The sequence below is a fragment of the Danio rerio genome, chromosome 13 (assembly GCF_049306965.1).
Source record: "Danio rerio strain Tuebingen ecotype United States chromosome 13, GRCz12tu, whole genome shotgun sequence".
In the NCBI taxonomy this organism is placed as follows: domain Eukaryota; kingdom Metazoa; phylum Chordata; class Actinopteri; order Cypriniformes; family Danionidae; genus Danio; species Danio rerio.
Window position 1 is genome coordinate 31,651,413 of NC_133188.1, and position 22,794 is coordinate 31,674,206.

The window sequence follows — 22,794 nt, forward strand, 5'->3', positions numbered from 1 at the left end:
ACACTAATGCACTCGAGAGAGTCGAGAGGGCGCTAAAGAAGTGCAGAATTTGACGTGTTCATTTACATGGATCTGCTTTGCATGCGTTTTTAAAGAGGGACGAACGAGAAACATTACAAATTTCAATCAACAGACCCTGCTCTTCAATATAATTCAATATAATGTTACAAAACATTCTCGGAAAAATTGCAATTTTAATAGAACGAGCCATCATAGGCTAAAAACATTCATAGGCTAACACATCGTATTGCATTAACTAAACCATTCATTCACTTTTTTATCAAAGGAAAATATATAAAGTAAACATATTATAATAACATGTAAAAAAAAATGCTGGGTTCCACACAATCGACTTGTGGTAATACAACATTAGGGAAAGTAACTTATTAGTTTCTACAACTTTAAGTGGATTGAACATAAAACAATTAAGTTGTTCCAAATAAAACCTCAAGAATTGTGTTGCTTAAGCTCAACATAATAATAGCAAACATAATCTTTGAGTGTATATGCATTGTAAAAGCATGCCTAACTTTAGCTACGTTGAAATAGCCGAAAGAAAGAAAGACAGACTATACTTCATAAACATAAAACAACGTTACAAACATACGTTAGGCAACAATAGATAGCAACTTGAATCAGATGTGCAATCTTTGCTGACTCACATATATAGAGACCTAAATTCTATAGGTTGTTCATGTGTCTGCACATAGGCTTCAACTAACATCAGATAATAATAATGATTATTCTTATTGTTAGGCCTGTTATTAAAACAGTATATATATTGTTATATGTCTTTTAAAATTATTATTTAAAAAAAAATAGTTTCGAAAACTGCTTGACACTTCTCATTAATTCCAGGAAAGTTTTATTCTGGCTAAGCTGTGTTCGTGCATTTAGTTCTTGGCCTAAAATGACTCCTTTTCCACAGCATTCTGGAAAGTTTTAACCGACACTTATGTAACACATTATAAGATTTCGGAAGAGATGATGAAACTTAAACCATCTTCCGATGCAGATTGGATAAGCTTCTGGTTAGTTTCAGAAACACCAACACATCTGCACTTAATAGCACAAACACACTTTTGCACTCTCCAGTGCAAAAGACAGACATTAATCATGCAACCAAAACTGTCATTCATCACAGATATCTGGGATATATCCACCATGACATAACCTGAGGTGTTGCTATAGTTACTCAACAAAAAGCGCTAAACAAATCCAACACTATCAGCACGACATTTTATCATGAAGCTATAATTATATAAATATATAAGTCGCGCCATGTCCAAAGGAAATGAAGGAAAAACAGAAGGCTGCTTAGTCTTTCAATTATAAGAATAAGTCGATCTTTCTATGATAAACTGTTATAAACAATTGTGACTTGAAGGTGAACATGGTGCTGAGCATTGATAATTCTCCTGCTCATTTGTGGATTATCTTGACAAATTACTGCTTTAGATGGTTTCCAACCACATATACAACAAAAGACAAACTATCCAGCAATCATGAATTTACAAATGTGACCATGGACCACATTTTTCCATTTATATGATCTGTTAGGATACGACAATATTTGGCTGAGAGAGCCTATTGAAAACATGCAATTCTAAAACTGGAATTCAAAAATTAAAACCAATCAAAAACATTTAAAAAACTGCACTTAAAGATGTCCAAATAAAGTTCTAGCAATGCATATTACTAATTTAAAAAGGTTTCGATACCTATACTCATATAAGAAATATACAAAATATCTTCATGCAACAATTAATTTTCGGGTCACACTTTACAATAAGGTTTTATATTTACTAACATGAACTATCGTTAAGTAAAACCTTTTTGTAAAGTGTTAGCTAATAGTTGCGGCATTAAAAAATCAACAATTTAACCCATATTTTTGGCTATTCAAAAAATGTTCCTGCATGGATTTGTGGTCCAGGGTCACAGATAATGTTAAAATAAGTAGGCTATTTGACAACGAATAATAATTCTGGGAAGTCCCAACAACATTTCTGCATAACAAGTGCTTTATTTCACGCCCCGTCTTCACCATAGTTGCATAACAAATGAAATTCCATTATGTAGACCCTTGTAGACTACTTTTAAATCGTGTCGATTTTTAAAAATGTTAGCCCACTTAGGTTAACAAACGTGCAAAAATTCGGTCCCTCTGTGATTATAAAAAAAAATAGTAACAAAAGCCAAATTGGTAAGCCTAATAATAATAATAATATTAATTTTGTGATAACAGTTTATAATAACTGTAATATTATCCATTTTCTTTCAGTGTAGGAACAAGTTAAAAATGTGCATATAGGCTATTAAATATTGAACAAATCGACTATTTAGTACTTTGAACTTGGATACATTTACTTTTTAATTCCTTTATATTCAAAGTACACCCAATTAAACGATTTTAATAGCTTAATTTTTCAATTCACATTCTACTGACAGAGGGTATCGCGACTGTAAACTGTCAGAAGTGAAAGAGACCGTCGTAAGACAGTAAAAGAGAAACTTTAGTTTTCGCTCGATTGTGGGTTAAGAAGTGCAACCTTTCACCCTGCGTGTGCCTATTCTTTCAATAAAAAGGATTTTAATAACGACGCTTACCGTATATTTCATAGGCTACATCAGAAAGGTGGCGTTCACTATTCGTTTTAGCTTCACCAAACAAGCAGTAATGCTCCTTTTTCTCCACAAAAAAGTATTAGAACAGAGAGCCTTTTTCTAGTGACGGAGGAAGATGTGTGCTATGGCAATTTTATTTATCCATTTAGGTGTTCTAATTTAACATAGCCCATGCACAATTAGTTCTGTGGCGATTTCTGACCTAATATCAATTAAATTAAATTATTATGCTTTTAGAAAAGCCCCTAATTTAACTAAGGCTCGTACGTTTGTTATCTATATTTCATTTGTAAAATGTTGTGATGTTTAATTTAAGGTATTATAAAGTGTTATCACACGCGTCAGATCTTAGAAGTAGGTATGGTATATACCAAATAAAATGAATGCGCAAGAGACAAACCAAATGCGCAATAACAATTTGTTCGTTGCATTTTAAAATGGAAATGATCAAACCTATAAAAATCAATTTCAAAACTGATTATTCTGCACGAGAAAGGCAATTATTAAAGTTACTTTAAACAAGTTTCATGTTACAAATAAAATAGTAATTTAGTTAAAAGAAGTAATGTGCTGTTGGGATATTCCTCTGTACACCGCGCGTCCACAAGTCTCCATCAGTCAGTGTTGGGAACGCTGCTGATTTTTGCCGTGTTCTCAGTCCAGGGCTGCAGGTTCTGAAGTGCGAATAGAGAGCTGTTGTGTAGACAGATTGGGTCTGGAGTAACAGGCTGGTTTATAGTCTTTTGAAAAGCTTCTTGCTGAAGCTGCATTAGAATTCGGTTGGCTTGTTGTCGCTCGGCTTCTCTCTCCTCCGCTGTCTGCCGCCTGCATGGGTTTAACAAAAGTATTTTAGTCAGTGAATCCAGAAAATCTGTATTCGTTCGTATTCATTTGTAAAATCTGCCAGAAATGTATACAGGTAATCTTATTTACAAAGAATACAATTAGCCTATGTTTACCCCCTCTTTGTATGCATAATATATATATATATATATATATATATATATATATATATATATATATATATATATATATATATATATATATATATATATATATATATATATATATATATATATATTGTTGCTTCAAACGAACACAGTTTTTATTTATAGTGTCCAACGTTCCAAAAAATATACATTTTAAATTTATTATAATTATTATAGCAAGCTTACATAGTTCATATAATAGGCTATATAGCTACTTGATGATGTGGATTTGCTAAAATAATGAACTTCGTTTACATATTTCGTTTCATAAACGTTCATATCACTTTTTTCATTAATTTAAAATTTAGTAAAAAGCTGATATAAAATGATATACGTTGGCATGTTTGTATATATATATATATATATATATATATATATATATATATATATATATATATATATATATATATATATATATATATAATTGTTATTTTTATTTATTTTTTTAAACAGGCCAACGTATATCAATTTATATCAGTACATGTATTTGTGTGTGTGTGTGTGTGTGTGTGTGTGTGTGTGTGTGTGTGTGTGTGTAAATATCCTATAATTTGGAAGTTCTCATAGAAAATATCGCATTTAGTCGAATCATCATAATTTATATTTCACATGTCAATTATTAATTTGTACTAAATATCTCTACTAATTTGCATAAAAATGATCTAATCATAAACCTTTTTTAAATCACTATATTGAACATCAGTTAATTAACCTTCGCAACTAAGACTAAAATTTTTAGGTTATATATTGGTTTCACTATAACCTGGAATATGTTTAATAAAAATAGTACATTTAGCCACTGACATAGCTATTGATTGCATCTATATTGAGTGAACAGACCTTTCAAACCTATGGAATGCATTATGAAACTGACCCAGCTGACCTCACGGTTTATTTAAAAACAAAATACTCTGCTGGGTTTAGTGCTGAGACGAAAAAGAATGCATTACGTGTGAGTGTAAAGCCTTGATTAGATCGCAAAAGCTCACCTCCATTTCGTTCTTCTGTTCTGGAACCATGTTTTGACCTGCGCATCAGTCATTTTAAGTGCTTTCGCTAAGGCTGCTCTCTCGGCTGACGCCAGATACTTCTGACGGTGAAAGCGTTTCTCCAGCTCACATATCTGAAGGCGCGTGAACGACGTCCGGGGCTTCTTCTTCTTCGGAGGTGTTCGGTTCTGGTACGGGTGACCTATACGGCGTGTTACAGTGAACGGTGAGAGGGCCACTGGATTGAGAGACAGAGTGAAAAGCAAGCGGAAGAAATCAGCAAAACGACAAAAGCCAAGCAGTGGAAGGCAAATGCGGCTTTTAGAAAAGAAGGTTGACATTGGTCCTTTTAAAACATGCAACAATCACAAAATATATTAAATTAGTTCAGCCAAGCAAGCAAATAGACATGAGTAGGCTATCTCATTTCAAAATATTTCCTAGTAACGTGTTAAATGTTAAAATAATGAATGAAATAAAATATTTAAATAAATGTTAGACATTAAACACTTCATATTCAGCCTTGAATCAACTAGATCACATAAATGAAAGTTATTTTTGCTGTCAAATCAATGACACATTAAAGTAACAACTGTACAATTTCACTCTGCATCGTGTAGCCTATTTAATTTATAAAAAAAATGTTTATACCGCAAATAGGGCCTATCGTGTAAATTATGTATATGCTTAATTGTAATAAAGTGTGATAAATAAATAAATAAATAAATATATAAACCAAAAAACTGACAACCATGTAAAAATTGCATGCCTTGCCTACTTCTTGCATATTACCTTAGGAAAAAAAATCTCTGTGGATTTAATTTTATTTATTTATTTTTGGCCTTCAGATGCATTGCGATCGAAAAAGAGTCATTTGATTATACTTTTAATTAGCAAGGCAAAAGTTTATAGCATACAGAACTTTGAATTGTTTTTAGAAAGTCCTTAAAACATAACGTTCATTTAAATCATTTTAATCCATGAATCTGCGATGGAAATTCAACTAAATTTAAATATTTGCTGGCCTAATATCTTTAAGCTATTTTATGAGTGGGCAAATTTAAGTTTTTCGACCGCTTTAACCGCTGAGAAGTTGAATCATTGATTGCATGTATTTATACATGACGAAATCTTTTTTTACAATGCAAATTTGGAATTACGCATAATTCTGTGTAAACTAGCGCGGGCAAATATTACAGAACATTTAGATGGTCTCTGTACCTGTAAACCTGTCTTTGGTATATCTCCTGTTACTCTCCATCCACGGAAACGTTAATCCCGTGAGATTGTTAATAGTGCCCATGCTTCCCATACTTGGCACCGTGGCAGCGCTTGTGGGAATGGACGAGTGAACGCTGCCCAGCGGCCGGTGTGCAGGAACCCGGATCACTCCCGACGAATTAAGGCAATTTCCGTTAACATTCGCGCCCAAGTTCATGTTGTAGGACCCGACGCTGCAAGAGTTTCCATTGTATCCAGAGGAGTTATTGACGTTGTAGTTACCAGTCATGGTATTGTATGCTGTGCTGACTATGCAGCCCAAACCGTAGTCCAGGTCCTGCATTCTGGGGTTGGTGATCATGCAGCTCCCCTGGTCTGCATTGTTGAGAATCTGATCGATCCCAAAACTGATGGTGTCTGCGTGCGTCTGGTGGAGATGCGCTCCCATATGATCCATGGTGTGGAGAGGCGCGCGCTCCTGCGATCCCCCACGTCACCCGAGTTATCATACAGCAACTAAAACGCAGTTTAGTCCAGACTTGTCGTTATCTAACTGCATTGACTGCATGTGTGAGAAAGACGGAACTACAGACGATTATCTTTTACTGCCCCCCTTTACCCTTATAGCTATAGCCTGCCGGATGGAGCCACGGGAACATCAATCAAAATGCCAAAGAGGCTGGGTAAAATTAAGCCTCCAATTCTGGGCTGAGAGACCCAATTGGCTAGAGAAACCACGTCGAGTGTGTTCAGTGAAATCCACTGGAATTCCCTCTTCAGCACAGGGCAACTCAAATAGATGGTTTATTAAAGCAAAGCACGGCCGATTACTCAAAACAACACAAAATGTCTGCTTCGGTCAGATTATTATCTTGGCCCCACAGCCTCTCTTGTTGTCTTTGGATACATTTGATTTTTTTTTGTCTTGGTCGTCATTTTCACTCTTGTTAGACGACAAAAAAAAAAAAATCAATATTTCGCGGACATCAACTTTTGGATTAGATTTAAAAGAATTACTGTCATTTGTCAGTGTTTTAGAGAGGGTTAAGTCACACAGAGTTTATTAAAAGACAAATAGTGTCACAATGTTACATTTCATTGTGAAATTAAATCAGTCATTCATAGTCGTCTATAACTGTGTAAAACAGCATTCTTATTATAAGATGGGTTAATGTCAAGGAACTAAATGTTTCAGATTCATCGTTTATTTGAAAAATTGTTAGCCATGACATTAATTTAATTCACATAATTTTGGTTACTGATCCGATGCATTGTGACGACTACTTTTATTAATTATTAATTTTCTTTTGTATCCATTAATCTTACTAAATCAGACAATAACACAACAAAATATATTCGGATAGCAAGCACATTAGGTAATCGATTTCCTTCTAGATGAAAGGGGATGTGATTATTTAACGCATTAAAGTATTAATATTTGATGCGCTTTAGATTAATGCAGGCCAAATGACCGACATCAAAGTTTAATGAGTGCAATGGTGTGTATTTTTGCTAAAATTCTTTGTTGTTTGTTTCAGTAATCTAGACTTAATCATAAATGTTATATACGTGAGCTGCATGGTGCTTAAAATACAAACGATTAGTTTGTTTTATACGTTTTAAAAGAAAAAATATGAAGTCAGTAGATGTTGAAAGTGCTGAAATCATTTGGGACGGTCCGATTATGTTTAATTATAGCCATTATTCACTCACCAAGGTCCACTTGAAAAGTGTCATTTATTGCGCACCCACTTAAGGCTTCACTTTATTCATCTGATGCAAACTGATGTGACTGGAAATATATTGACTTAAATTTCAAAACAAACACGTTTATCAAAATGCATTTAAAGAATAAATGCATAGAAAAGAGTTTCTAAGTGAATTCCTATCACTGTTTTTTTCATGCGCAAATCTGTTTTGAGGTTTTCTCGCGTAAAATGTGTGTGCAAACAATTACGGTTTATCCCTTTGATACAATGACAGATTTTCATAATTATTTAATTTTCTTTCCATGACGCTTAAAATAATTTACAGATTGATGTGCTATATAGGAAAACAGTCTTTAAATGTGTCTTCCCCCATACGTGCACCGTTTTTTCGTTAGAATTGTCTGCGGCGCATCATCATCCTCATCAGTCTATACCTGTGTAATGTTTGACATGTGATCTATCTGCGCTCACTGGCGCCGCTTCCATCATCTGCATCTGTGGAGAGCGCGCAGTCCTGCTGCTGACAGCTTCAAGAGCATCTATTCATGAAGGGCTTTCATCTACACGCCAAACAATCAAGCCATTTCGCTTTACTCAAATTTGCAACTATATAGCATCATTCTAAAAATGATAGATTCTAAGAGCGGCTTAAAAAAATCTATTTTAAATAATACTAGGGTCTATAGGGACCCGCAAGGGGCCACAAGGGAGTGACAGGGGATCCATGGAAATTTACATATATTCAGTATAAAATAATATAGAATTGAATTAATAGAATTAATTAATAAGTCTAAAATAAAATAAAAATTTGTCAGATGAATGCAACAGTGTACTGTTAGTAAAATATAAAAATAAAAAGATTTTAAGTGAATAAATACAGTAATATAAGTTCTATATTTTGTATTATGATTTATTACTTCATTTTTTCAAAGTATAAATTTAGTATATAAACATTAAACAATAAAGGTGGTAAATAGTGACCAGCAAAATATGACAATGGTCATATTTGTGGGTCCATGAAAGATGGAAATCCATGCATTACAGAGACAAATATTAAATTTCAATCATCCTTTAGAATTTGGAAAAAGATTCTTCAGATCATTAAAATGTATTTTTTGTTAAGAAAAAATATTTCTCTAAGGAGCTGCTCACTAAACGGTTATTTCGGAAACTATATCTCTTTTAAATTCATATTTTCTAAAGGGCACTTTACAATAATAAAATTGTGTATATAAATTAGATTAGTTAGTTATAAAAATCAAGAGAAACAAAGAAAATAGTTACAAATTTGTAGTTTGTAAAAATTGTTTAATAACTAATTTGAATTTAAATGTATTATCTTTATATTCCTAAATATATAATTGTTTAATAAAATTGTTTTGTTTAAGTGCACCAAAATATATTAGCAATGGATAAAAATATTTTTTTCTCAAATAGGGTTGTACTTATTTGTGCTGAACACTGTATAATGCAAAAACACACTTTTTTATGATCTTTAATTTTAAGAGTGAAATCGTGATTTTTACACCTAAAAAGAACTTAAGGTAGAGTATATGGGAAATCATTGCTTTATACTTTAATCTATTTGTAAAGCTACTGCTGTAGAAGTACAGTTCTCAGCTCCATGACAAAGGAAACAGGCTTTTATTTTTGGAGGACAGAATGTCAGGTTCACTGTCTTTAACCTCTGAAATAGATTGATGAACCCAGCAAATAGAGCTTCTTAATGCATTATGTCAAAGGGGAAGAAAACCGGGCATTTTTTTTGGCCTGTATTGTTAAAAAGGAAATTCGAGAACACAACTGCTTATATATTTACCACATAAAAAACTATAACCATTTTTTAAAAGACTTGCATTCCGAAAAAAAATAAAAAATTCTCTTTAGCTTTCATATTGATCTATAGTTTGAAGCAAAAACTGCTTCTCAAGGGAGTGTGCGAGCAAAAAGTAAATGAAAAACACGCAGCACTGAGGTGAGTCAGAAATTGTCTGAAATGATGACCAAGCACCAGTTAACAAATGTCCTGTTCAGTTGCTGAGGTGCTGAGGGACGTTACATCCATTAACTTGTTGTGTCTCCCATGCTAATGACTTGTTTTACTGGATAATGTGTCTGTCATAGTCTGGACAATTATTTGATAGATTACCATTCAATATAATATTTCTTACAGTCGAGAAGGAAAACAAAATGCTTTTGCAATGAGAAAATAGCCTGACGGATGTAAATTCAACTGCAAGTAAAAAAGGCAAATGAATAAACTGGCAGTTTGCACTACCACAAATAAAAGAAGTCAAAACAAGGCTATATTATGACTCTGTGAGGACAAATTATATGACGTCTTTCATCAAATAAGACCAATGTTCTGTAATTAGGTTACCATTAATCATTTTCGCAGATAATCAATATTGTTGAAGATTCAAGTCAAAGAGGAAATTTTAGTGTTGCATAAAATTTAATTTACAAAAGTGATTTTAAATGTCAAGTGTCCACTTAAATGTTTTGAATAGCTTCTTGGAATAAAATGTCAAAATTAGTTAAATAACGTTTCGATTTTATTTAATGTAAACCGATAAATATGTAAAAATGAAATAACATACCGGTTTTGACCCGTATTATTAAAATTTGTAAAAGTGATCATTCAGCATCTATATTTAAAATAATGTTAAAATTCATGTTGACGATGAGCAAAACATACTGTAGTGGTTTGAACGACATCAGCACAAAATCACAACAACAGTTTGTCAAGGTGTAATTTCGACTAGCTGAAAAAAAGTCTATAGCCTGAAAGATTGGAGTAATTTTAAAAGTTTAAAACAGACAGGCAGGCAAATGTGTTGGCAGGCAAATGGGTTTCTTTGCGCTCGCAAAGTTATCGCTTTGGCAACTGATATTTTATGTGATAACTAGGTTGTTGTTATTTGGTTGTTAGGGTATTCTGGGTGGGTGAAAGTATGCTGTCATGCAATTGCCAATGTATTTTGAGTGGTTGCTAGGTTGTTGCTATGTGCTTTCTTGTGTGTTCCTCTCAGTTTCTAGGGTGTTGCTATGTACTTTTTATTTGTTCATCTCAGTTTCTAGGTTGTTTCTAAGGTAATCTAAATGGGATGGATGGATGGATGGATGGATACAGTAGACAGACAGACAGACAGACAGACAGACAGACAGACAGACAGACAGACAGACAGACAGACAGACAGACAGACAGACAGACAGACAGACAGACAGACAGACAGACAGACAGACAGACAGACAGATAGATAGATAGATAGATAGATAGATAGATAGATAGATAGATAGATAGATAGATAGATAGATAGATAGATAGATAGATAGATAGATAGATAATTTTACCCTCAAATTAAAAAAAAACTACAACTTCCAAAGTATTGACCTGCAGGCTTCATGATGCTGACTGCCAGTGGTGTGCTTGTGATGGCTCTGATCACTCACAGGTTGAACTGGAACACAGATTTATTGTGTAAAGCTGATCTACCAGCAGCACATGGGAAGGCTCATTTCATCCTGCAGGCACCATGTGGATTCACTCGCCTCTCTAATAGTGGACTTGACACCCATGACAGCGGAAGCCGCTCCTCCCCTGCAGCCGCTGGATGCTGTGTCTGTCCTCTCAAATGCGGGTGCATCCTGTCGCCTGGTTTATTTAGGGGAGACGGGTGAAGCCGGCCTCACTTCCCCTTTCCATCCTGAAGGCATCGGCCCAGCTGGGACCTGTTCACTTCACAGAGATGGATGGACTCATCCCACCAGCTACTGGTCATTATGTGTGAGCTAAACACTATTGCTTTCCCTCCAGAGGTCCACATGCAGACCTAACCGGGGAAAAAAGACTCTAGCAGTCAGCCTGTACCATTAGCTGATTAATAATTGCAGTCACTTTGATTTTAAAACCATTAAACATGTCCCTTCTGAATGGTTTGTTTCATATACACTAACAGTCCAAAGTTTGGGGTCAGTAGGATTTTTAAATGTTTTAAAATATGCTTATCCTTATCCTGCTCACCAAGCCAGCATTTGTTTCATCAAAAATACAGTACAAATTGTCAAATTGTGAAAATGTTATTGCACTATAAAAGAACTGTTCAAAACTAGTTTATAATTTAATTAAAAAAATTATTCCATTGATTTTAAAGATGAATTTTCATTTTATTACCCCAGTATTCAGTCACATGATGCTTTAGAAAGCACTCTAATAATAATAAATAATAATAATAATAATAATAAATAATAATAATAATAATACATTAAATAAATAATAATAAATTAAATAAATATTTAATGAGTAAATTAATGTATTTGAATAAATTCTGCCTTAATTGACAGAAAAAAAAACAATAAAAAACTGACTTCAAACTTTTGACCATTAGTGTAGATCACTATACATCAGCAGTTGAAAATGCAAAGCTTTTAAAGGGACAATTCACATAAAAAAATTAAATCAATGTTACAAAATTATTACAAAAGACAAAATAAACAAGTGGGATCCCATTAATAACACATTTGTTTGTGTGTGTGTGTTGATAAAAGTGAAAAATATTGATGAAATAAATCTACTTTTTACCTTTTTACATACCCCATAAGTTTGTTTCTTAAAATTTAACTAAAACAAAAATAAACAAATCTGGTTCAGGTGTGTTTAATTGGAGTTGGAACTAAAATATACAGGACACTGGCTCTCCAGGACCAAGTTTGGACACCCTTGATGTAGACTTATTTACAAAGGAAAAAAATACACAAAATACAAAAACAAAAAGTAATACTATAAAATAAATATTTTAAAAACAAAATACTAAAACTTTAAAATTAAGGTTTTAAAAGCTAAGTTAATTTAAATGAATAACAAAAGTGAAATACATATTTCAAATATTTGAATAACACCTTTATTAAAAAAATATTTTCATTTGACAAAATATCGACATTCATTTTTAAGTGAATAATCCCTTTAAACAAACAAAAAAGTAATCGTAAAGAAAAGATGAGAAAGAAAAGAAACAAATGAGCATGGGAGGGCAAAAAGCATATGGGAAAACAATAGATATTAATCCAGCAATTTTACAATAAGCAGGGAGGGTGAGCCATTAATCAAAATTACACATTATATGTGAGCTAATTTTTCTTTTTCATTATGTTCATTATATTCCAAACACTGCAGCATCTACTCTGAATGTGTAAACAGATTTTCATACATTTATTCATGATCACATTGCGGATAAGGCGGCAATATTTTTTCATTAAATTCCTGACTACAATATCTACATATATATATATATATATATATATGTGTGTGTGTGTATAGAAATGCTGAAATATCAGGTAGTTACCAAAACAATGCCATTAATTTCCTTCATTATCAACAGACCAGCACTCGGCCCGACCAGAGGCATCATAATCTGTCATCACACACCGCCTTCAACAGGTAGCCTGTTTTTCTGTTTATCTTTTCCTCCTTGTTCTCTCTCCCCTCGTCCCTATTATGAAGCCTGCAACACCATAACAAACAGGTCCACCAGCCCAAACCTACACGGCAGAAACACAGACACAGACTCACTGGTGCCTCATAGGCCTCCAGGGCTTCAGCTCACACCTAATGATCTGCTTTGACGGACAGAGGCTGTGGGCCAGAGCTTAGCCTTTCCCCTGATACTCCATTCACCCCCAACACAAACAGTACGGTATGTGGCATCAGCTGATGCACTTATTTAAGGCTGACATTGACCCTTCACTCAAAACAAAAAATGCTGAACTGCTGTTTAAACCCAACTTCAGGTCAAATATGGACAAATTCACCATATGGGTTGAAAACTGATATGTGTTTGTATATATGTATTTATATATAAAGTATAAATGTAATAACTAATATTTAAATGCAAAGCAAAATCTCTAATGCACATATGAAAAAAGGTATATTGAAATAGTATGCCATCAACACTGCACACACTCTAAAAAATGCTGGGTTGTCTTGTCATAACCCAACATTGGATCGAGTATGGTCAAACATGATGTTGTTGAATTGTTCATATTTGACCAAATGTTTCCAAACTGTAGTTAGTGTGCATAATAAAGTCATATAAGAAAAGGAATTTTGGAAATGGCAAATTTCTAATAAAAATCCCTTAATTCAGCAGTTCCCAACAGGGGGACTGCAGCCCGCAAGGGGGCCTCAACGAGCTCTGTGGGGGGGTCGCGTCATACTAAAAAAATGTTTAGCAGTTGACAATTAGGAGAACAATCATGTTGCCTTAGTTCATTTTATCCCTTGGCTGACCAAAAAAATGGACAAATGTGTTATTCATCCTCCACAAAAAAAGACTAATGTTAATGACCCAAGCATACTAGACCCAAGTGAGGAAGCTCCAAACATCTCGGGTCGCTGCACTAGCTATACTGAAAACACGAAATGCAGGTAATACCACAATATTTACCTGAACTATGGTTTTATTCCACTTTCTCAAAGCAAACAGTCTCTGACCCAGCCCCAGTGTATTATCTGCACCAATTTCTTGCCAACAAATGCACGAGGCTGTCCAAATTAATGAGACATTTGCAGACAACTCATCCCCAATACCGCAACAAGCCCAGAGCATTTTTTGAGCTCAAGATAAAATAATTGACACACACCTAAAATGAGATAAGTGACGTCACAGCTACTGACAAGAAACTTTAAAAAACTTGGCAACTAATTGGCAACTAATATAGGAGCCTTACAAATTTCAGTTACAAATGGCCTACTAATGTTTTGCTTTTATATTTTCATTAGGCTATTATTCGTGAAAAATATCTAGATATAGTAATAAACAATGTTTGTTTGAAAATAACATATTTGTCATGCCAACTGCAAACTTATACAAGTGATAACATCATGAAATGTTGAGGGGGGCCTTACAATATTATCCAGGGGAAAAGGGGGTCTGGCAAAAAATAAAAAAGGTTGGGAACTACTGCCTTAATTCACAAAAAAAAAAAAGGTTTTAAACCCGCTTGAGGTGGTTTTAATTAATGATTTGTTTGAAAAAAGGGTTCATGGAATTACAATGCATTTGCCTAACGCAGTTACCTGCGAAGTCAACGTTACACCCATGTGACATGACAAATCATTATGCCACACTGAATCTGCTTGGGCAGAAATCCACAGATTTATTTACAGTCTGTCTGTCTGTCTGTCTGTCTGTCTGTCTGTCTGTCTGTCTGTCTGTCTGTCTGTCTGTCTGTCTGTCTGTCTGTCTGTCTGTCTGTCTGTCTGTCTGTCTGTCTGTCTATCTATCTATCTATCTATCTATCTATCTATCATCTGTCTGTCTGTCTGTCTGTCTGTCTTTATCTATTTGTCTGTCTGTCTGTCTGTCTGTCTGTCTGTCTGTCTGTCTATCCATCCATTTCTGTAAATGTGTGTAAATGTATATTTAATCAGTTTTTATATTCATTTCAGCAACATTGTTAACTAATATGCAAATGTTAATAGGATTTAACATACAGTTTGTAAAGTAATACTTTGTTTTTTAGTAGATGTATATTATATGAAAGACTTACTTTGTTTACCCAAAAAGTGGATTTAATTAGATTTGCATTGTAACCCTTAAATACAAGTCATTTATTAATTTTTAAATAATTTTAGCTAAAAGTTATTATTTTTATTTCACGCCTCAAAATCATTCTGCATACATCTGCAAATTGGTTACAAATTCTGTGAAGAAATAGCAGGATATGTCTGCTGTTTCTGGCGCTACTAATCAGCTGTTTCCATTATGTTTGCCTTCGACTCTTGGTTACTAGGTTACCAATACCACAGACAGCAGCTCTGACAACTGTGGAAACACATCTAATTCGCATTTGGGATTTTAAAAATTGACTTAATTATTTGTAAATTTTGAAAAGATTTGCTTTATGTTAAGATGGAAGCCCAGCTAATTAGACTGTTTTGGCCATTCAAGGTAGAATTGCTCATCTTAAGAAAAAAATATTATTACTTCATTTAATTTAGACACATTTAGGAAAACTAAAATTGGGTTATATATTGATTTTTATCTATTACCTAATGTTAAAGGATAGTTCACCCAGACATGAAAATGTACTCATCCTTAAGTAAATATGGACTGGTTGAAAACCAATAGCCATTGATATCCACAGCAGTGGAAAAAACTACTATGTACGTCAGTGGCTACTGATTTTCAACATTCTTCAAAATATCTGTGGTGTTAAACAAAAGAAAGATATTCAAACAGGTTTAGAGAACGGTGAATAAATGATGAATGACATTTTGTAGTGAACGAACCCTTTAAAAAAATAACCCTGATATGCTTTGCAATGCTTCATATCGTCCTAATTTTACCATGTAGAAGGAGGTAAAACTATTAAGAACTTCTTGATGTTTTTCATTGTGTTACAGCAAGGCTCGGAAGAGAAAACAGAGTGAAATGCATATGAGACATTTATCTGAGACTCACGGACAGACATCACTTTCAGGGGTCAGAGGGCATCTCTAATTGGCTGGAGAAAAGAAAACAAGCTCTCTTTCAGGGTGGCAGATCTAAAGAGGGAAATCACAACAACTCAAAACAGAGGGGACTAAAACTTTGATTACTGTTTCCATCATAGAGCACTCTGTGAAAATAATATATGAGGCTGGCGGCATCTGTTACATTTGTTACATGTTCCTTCATGACTGCTACTTGTATACGTGCTTGTGGCATAAGAAATGATTGTATGCAGACAAAGGGGAACAAAGGGGTTTTTAAACCATCAAGCCCATAAAAGTGTAATACAACTTTAATAATTTCCCCCAAACATTGAATGTTTTTATTTATTTATTTATTTATTTATTTAATCTCTTTATTTATTTAATCTCTATATTTAATTATTTAACCTCTTTATTTATTTATTTATTGCTTGTTTGTTTGTTCACTTATTTATGTATTGTTTGTACACATAATAGTAAATATAATATATTATTGCCATGATTTACAGAACAAACCAAATGTAATAAATGTACCACAATCATGTTGCACTGCTTGCTTCAATCTTAAATAACTCTTGCCCAATATTAAACCTTAAATACCTCTTTTGCACAATATTCACCTTTATAATTCTCTTGCACAATATCCTGCACAACATTGTTCAGTCTCATGTAAATATACTTGTATAGCCTGTCTTATGTGTATAGTTAAACATCTTATAGTTTATGTTAGTTATGCATAGTGTTTTTTTTAATGCTCTTATGCTTTGTGTTGTGTTTGAATTTATTATTTATTTATGTAGCACAGTTATCCTGCGAGACACAACATTTCGTTCCTCTGTATGTCCACACATGTAGCGGAATGAAAATAAAGCTTGACTTGACTTGTATTTCAGTATGACAATACTTTATATTCCAAAGAAATCTTGTCAGGCATATTGTAAGACTCTATTTAGTGATCACAATGGAGCCTCAAAACAGTAATTATTTATTAATCATATATATATATATATATTTATTCATTAATTAATTATTTACCATATAAATTTTCATATTCCGCCACTGACCTATAGACTATTGTACCTATTTGTTAGTAAAATATAATCCAAACATAGTTAAAAAAAATATATAGTTTATTTTGATCACTTATTGTTTATGTATATTTTTATGTAAATTGTTTATATACAGTTGAAGTCAGAATTATTAGCCCCCTGAATTTTTAGCCTCCCTGTTAACTTTTTTCCCCAATTTCTGTTTAACGGAGAAAATATTTTTTCAACACAATTCTAAACATAATAGTTTTAACAAATAATTTCTAATAACAGATTTTTATCTATTACCTAATAATTTATTTTATCTTTGCCATGATGACTGAATATTTGACTAGATATTTTTCAAGACACTTCTATACAGCTTAAAGTGACATTTAAAGGCTTAACTAGGTTAATTAGGTTAACTAGGCAGGTTAGGGTAATTACTAGGCAAGTTATTGTATAACGATGGTTTGTTCTGTAGACTATCGAAAACAAATACAGCTCAAAGGGGCTAATAATTTTGTCCTTAAAATTGCTTTTAAAAAATTAAAAACTGCTTTTCTTCTAGTCAAAATAAAACAAATAAGACTTTCTTCAGAAGAAAAAATATTATCAGACATACTGTGAAAATTTCCTTGCTCTGTTCATGGGAAATATTAAAAAAAAGAAAGGGGGGCTTATAATTCTGTTTTTAACTGTATATTTATGTGTTGATATTTATATATTTTTTCAACTTATTTTTATTATAAATATATGTTATACTAAGTAATGATGATGAAATGTTATTTCACAAATATTTTGCATTATTTTCTTTTATTTAAAAAATAGACACTTATCTTTCATTTAACAATATACATAAAATAAAATAAATATGAAAATAAATATTATTATTAAATTACATTAATTTAATTGGATTAATTACTTGAATTAATCGCAACAGCTGAAAAATAATTGTAATATCATATATGCTTTTGTAAAATAAAATAAAATATATATGCTTTTGTAATAATACTTCATTATAAATACCTAATTAATATTACTAAATAAAACCAGTTCACTATTACAGTATTCAGGTAATAATTGTTTAAAGGAGAAGTCTACATTATGAATTTGTATGTCTTTAGTCACTTAATCATTCAAACAAACAGCAAAAACAATAATATTAAAATAATAATATATATAAATGTACAAATAAATATTAATAAATATATAAATAAATATTACATTTTATTTTTATTTTAATAATTATTATTATTAATTTCGAAATAAAAATCATTTTACAGTTTAGTTCAAATTCGTCCCAAGATGTGATGAAATCTTTTAGAAAACAAGCTACAATGACTTTTAACAAACATCTACAGTACAAGTCGTATAATAAGATGTACTTTGCATAACTTGATAATTTTTACATACAGCAAAAAAGTTTTTATTTTATGTGGTTTATTTTGTTGTTTGCTTGTTAAAACATGAAGCAAATACATTTATATGTGTGCAGAGAGAACTTATCACTTATGAGATTTGTTACAATTACTCCTCTCTCCTACTGAATTATTTATTGCACACTTTAGCTTTTTCAAAAAATTATTATTATTTCTTATATCTTTATAACACTTTTTAAAAAAGTTCACAGACCCTCTCTCAGATTCAGTTCTTGAATGCTGCTTTATTTTAATATGCCTGTCAATTTTTTTTACTTTGATAAGTTTCTCTGGTGAATGTTCTCTTGTATAAGAGCTTTATCTCCGTCACGTTCAGTCCAGCAGACCCAGGGCTTCAACCCTGCACTACCAAAGCCATAAATATCACTGAGCAGCAGCCGAGCGCGTTATACTGACGACAACATCCCAGCAAAATGGGAACAAGAAGATGTGCGCAAACTCAACTCTTGTGGGATCATAAAAAAACGCTCTTTCCCATCCAACAATCAACGTGTGTTCCCTTTCCTAAAATCAGGAGCTCTTGTGTCTCGAACTCACATACCTCTGCATTTCTGTTTCCTGAATAACACACACTTCCAAAAACAGCAATCTGGGAAAGACATTTGAATGCTTCAGCCCTGGAAAAGACAAAAGCCTCAGAAAAGTATGCCTCAGAAAAGCATTCATCTCGCCTTTAAGCTTTTTGTTTATTGGGGATAGCACTTATTTTGTCAAGAAAGCACAGGGATGAGAGTTATGCTCTCTTCAGATGGGTAAATGGTCAACGGCAGCTCGACATCCTTTAGCCCAGTAAACAGTGTCACGTCCTAACATTGCGCAGGCACCTCTCATTGAGGTTTTACAAAACAAATGCGTCCCTCATTCACATGTCAACATGACCCACGATAACTGCGTAACTAAGGGGGCAGGGGGGCGGCAATAACGAAACGGCGCTTTAGTTGGCTTTAATTGTGCAAACTTTTAGTACGAGCTAAAAAAAAAACAACAAAACAGTCAATTTGGTGGCAATTAAAACAGAGTCATGTTGGGAAGTCACACTTGCTTACGACAACTGCCTTTCCTGCTGACAGGCAGATGATTGATTACCAGGCCCGGGTCGTCTTTTATAACGCGATAAGCCAAATTAAACCCTTGACTGCGGGGGCCCATCTGAGGTCTGGCTGGGCAAATTAAATCTCTGGCTCTGATGTCTTTCTCTTCCTCTCATTCTCTCTTTTCCTTCGTTCCTCCGTCTAGCTCTTTGTATGTCATACCAACAGACACTATATCAGGAGAAAAACGGGTTGCGTGGAAAAGAAAGGAAACAAAACATGGCACAAATGGCCTCAATCTCTCAGGCGGCTCTCTGGGGACCAGTGATGCCAGGTGATCGGCAGCAGCAGGAGAGCCGAGGACATTAAGACATATTAAACGTACTAAAGACTTAATGAAGTTCAGGCGAGCAGTGCCGCTGTTGACTTTATTAGTTTACACCAGATTAATGGGGATAATCATTTAAGTGATGGAGATGGATTACCCTCTGCAAGATGCTCCTTGGCTCGGGCTGGTTGGTGTTGGAGACTGACGAGAGTCCACTGCTATAGCCAGAGCGAAATATAATCCAAAGCGAAAGATCTGAAGAGGAAAACGGAAGTCACAGGCTTCCTTCTGCTTCGCAATTAAGTATACGGCTGATGCTGCAAAAAAGAAAAGTGTGGCAAGATGTTAGTGTAACGACAAACACAGAGAAAACTTTCTGGGGTGTGCAGCAGTTTGAACATCACTATTGATCTGCAATTTCAGCAGTTCATCAGTGGAGAAGGCAGAAATGTTAAAGTAAGTGGACCCTGGTGTCTGCTCTCAAGCTAAATGATTGCACTTTACAATACATCAAATAAAATTCAAATAAAAAAATCCATCAAAAATCTCAAATTTAAGCTGAAAGTAAATGATGATCTGTTTTTTTTTTATTTTTTTTTATTTTAATGCACTTTGTTAAAGGGATATTTCACTCAAAAATGAAAATGTACTCATTATTTACTATTTTTTTAAGTATTTTATAATCCTTAATAAGTTTCGTGCTTCTGTTGAACACAAAATATTTTGAAGAATGCTGAAAACCTGTAACCATTGACTTCCATAGTAAGAAAAACAAATATATGGATGTTGATGCTTTACTGTGCCTTTAACTTATGTCTGTGGACTTCATTAACAACAGGGTGTTAATAAACAACCCCCCCCCCCTCCCTATCAATGCTTGAACCCCCTGAAGGTGGTCAGTTCTTAAATATTGAGGAATATTTTACTCTGATCTGTATTTTAAATAATTATGTTAATAATTAAATCATAGGGGCGACGTAGTGGCGCAGTAGGTAGTGTCCTGAAGTAGTGCCCACAGCAAGAAGGTCCCTTGGTCGCTGATTCGAACCTCGGCTCTGCTCAGTTGGCATTTCTGTGTGGAGTTTGCATGTTCGCGTGGGTTTCCTCCGGGTGCTCCTGTTTCCCCCACAGTCCAAAGACATGTGGTACAGGTTAATTGGGTAGGCTAAATTGTCCGTAGTATATGAGTGTGTGTATGAATGAGTGTGTGGATGTTTCCCAGAGATGGGTTGCGGCTGGAAGGGCATACGCTGCGTAAAAAAAACGTGCTGGATAAGTTGGCGGTTCATTCTGCTGTGACGACACCGGATTAATAAAGGGACTAAGCTGACAAGAAAATGAATGAATAAATGAATAATAGATCATATAAATTTACATTTAACCACTTCTATAATGAGTCAAATCATAGTTAATGCATAATTGCACCAATCAGTCTATTAATGAAAAAGTGTGAAAGCGGCAGATCTAGAGCACCGATAGACATCATGTTCACAAGACTTTTCTTATAAAATAGTTGTTTGTATCTATATTTAGCCTGAAAATAATATCAAAATTAGACTTATAGTTTGTAGTTTAACCTACAGTAACATCTGAAATAGCTAATCAGAGAATACTGTAGGTCAGAACACACTAAATATCCCTCAAAATGCTGAAAAGTTAAATACGTTTTATTAATAAACTAGATGTAATTCAAAATAAATACAGGTAACACTTTATTTTGATGGTCCACTTGAGTATTAGTAGACTGTCTGTTTACTATTTGTTTATACTGCTCCTTCAACAGACATTTAATTGACTATAAGAAACTTTGCAAGTACATGTCAACTTACACTAATCCTAACCCCAACCTAACAGTCTACTTATAATCTAACGTGAATTAGTAGCAATGTAACTTAAATTCAACAAACGGACCATAAAAATAAAGTGTGACCTAAATACATAAATGTCTGAAGCATGTATTACACAAACTATCCGAAGCAGTTGACACCCTTGAACGTCAAAATGTCCAATTCGCACATTGATTAACAGCACATATTTTATTGTGCCATAAATCTCCACTTTAGCAGCACTTACACACCACAATTTAGTTTTATTAATCTGTTTTTTTCAAGGTTTTTACAGAGGTATTTATTCAAAAACAATTTACCTAACAAATAAATACCTAAAATCACTTTTGTAAAAAAAGTTAACTTTGACAATAACATAAGAATTTGTTTTTTTGTGTGCTAGAAATGTATGCAAATTAGCACATTTTTCATTAAATAATGACTTGTTTGCTTATATACACATATAAAAATTTAAAAGTGTAATACAAAACAGTTTGTGATTCTTATTGTAATCAGTCAGCTGGGGAGTTATAGCGAAATCTATTATGGTCAAATAAAACTTTTAAAAATCAAACATTTTTTGAGGTCAGCTGGATACTATGTCTGTACTGTACTGTGCTGCAATATTTCCAGATTCTTTGATGAATGGAAAGTTTTAAAGAGCAACAGTTGTTTGGAATATATAGTATTTATTGTCACATTTGATCAATTTACCATACATTGTAAAACTAAAGGATATAAAAATGATGTTTCTGAAGCAAAGTCAGAGATTAAACATTGTTGGACCCTCAAAGAACCTTTCTGTTAAACAACCAAAAATAACAATATTTTCTTTAGTGTCTATGTAGAACCTTTTGACTAGAAAAAGGTTTCATGGATGCTAAAGGTTTTTCTTCAATGCCATTTACTTTAAGACATTAAGACATGATAAAAAGGGGGGAAAAGAAATTAAAGGATTGTGATCAACTACACTTAGTCTAAACCAATAGTTTTGAAAAAGCAAGACCATGGAAATTATAGGGCAATTGTTCAGTTTAAAGTGCTTCATAGACTTCATTATTCCAAGTGTAAATTGAATAAAAAACTTCCAGAAGTGTCACCATGGTGTGACAAGTTACAGTTTTTAGATT

At 33.4% G+C, this 22,794-nt stretch overlaps 1 protein-coding gene across 2 annotated transcripts; it reads right to left on the reverse strand.

The window, feature by feature from the left end:
• Window positions 1-2,006: 2,006 nt before the first annotated feature.
• Window positions 2,007-6,424, reverse strand: tlx1 (T cell leukemia homeobox 1). 2 transcript variants are annotated; one of them, XM_068224898.1, is made up of 3 exons: window positions 5,828-6,424; window positions 4,607-4,808; window positions 2,007-3,453 (listed from the first exon to the last, which is right to left on the reverse strand). In XM_068224898.1, the coding sequence occupies exons 1-3, from the start codon at window positions 6,282-6,284 to the stop codon at window positions 3,243-3,245; spliced, it is 870 nt and encodes a 289-aa protein (XP_068080999.1). In that variant the 5' UTR covers window positions 6,285-6,424; the 3' UTR covers window positions 2,007-3,242.
• Window positions 6,425-22,794: the final 16,370 nt, after the last annotated feature.

Bases quoted from the DNA above. Each gene is read 5' to 3' on its own strand.
- tlx1 (XM_068224898.1), bottom strand. From the start codon at position 6,284: ATGGATCATATGGGAGCGCATCTCCACCAGACGCACGCAGACACCATC. The intron at 4,809-5,827 runs GTACAGAGACCA...CACGCCGTATAG, and splicing joins TACCAAAGACAGGTTTACAG to GTCACCCGTACCAGAACCGA. The intron at 3,454-4,606 runs GTGAGCTTTTGC...AAACCCATGCAG, and splicing joins AACAGAAGAACGAAATGGAG to GCGGCAGACAGCGGAGGAGA.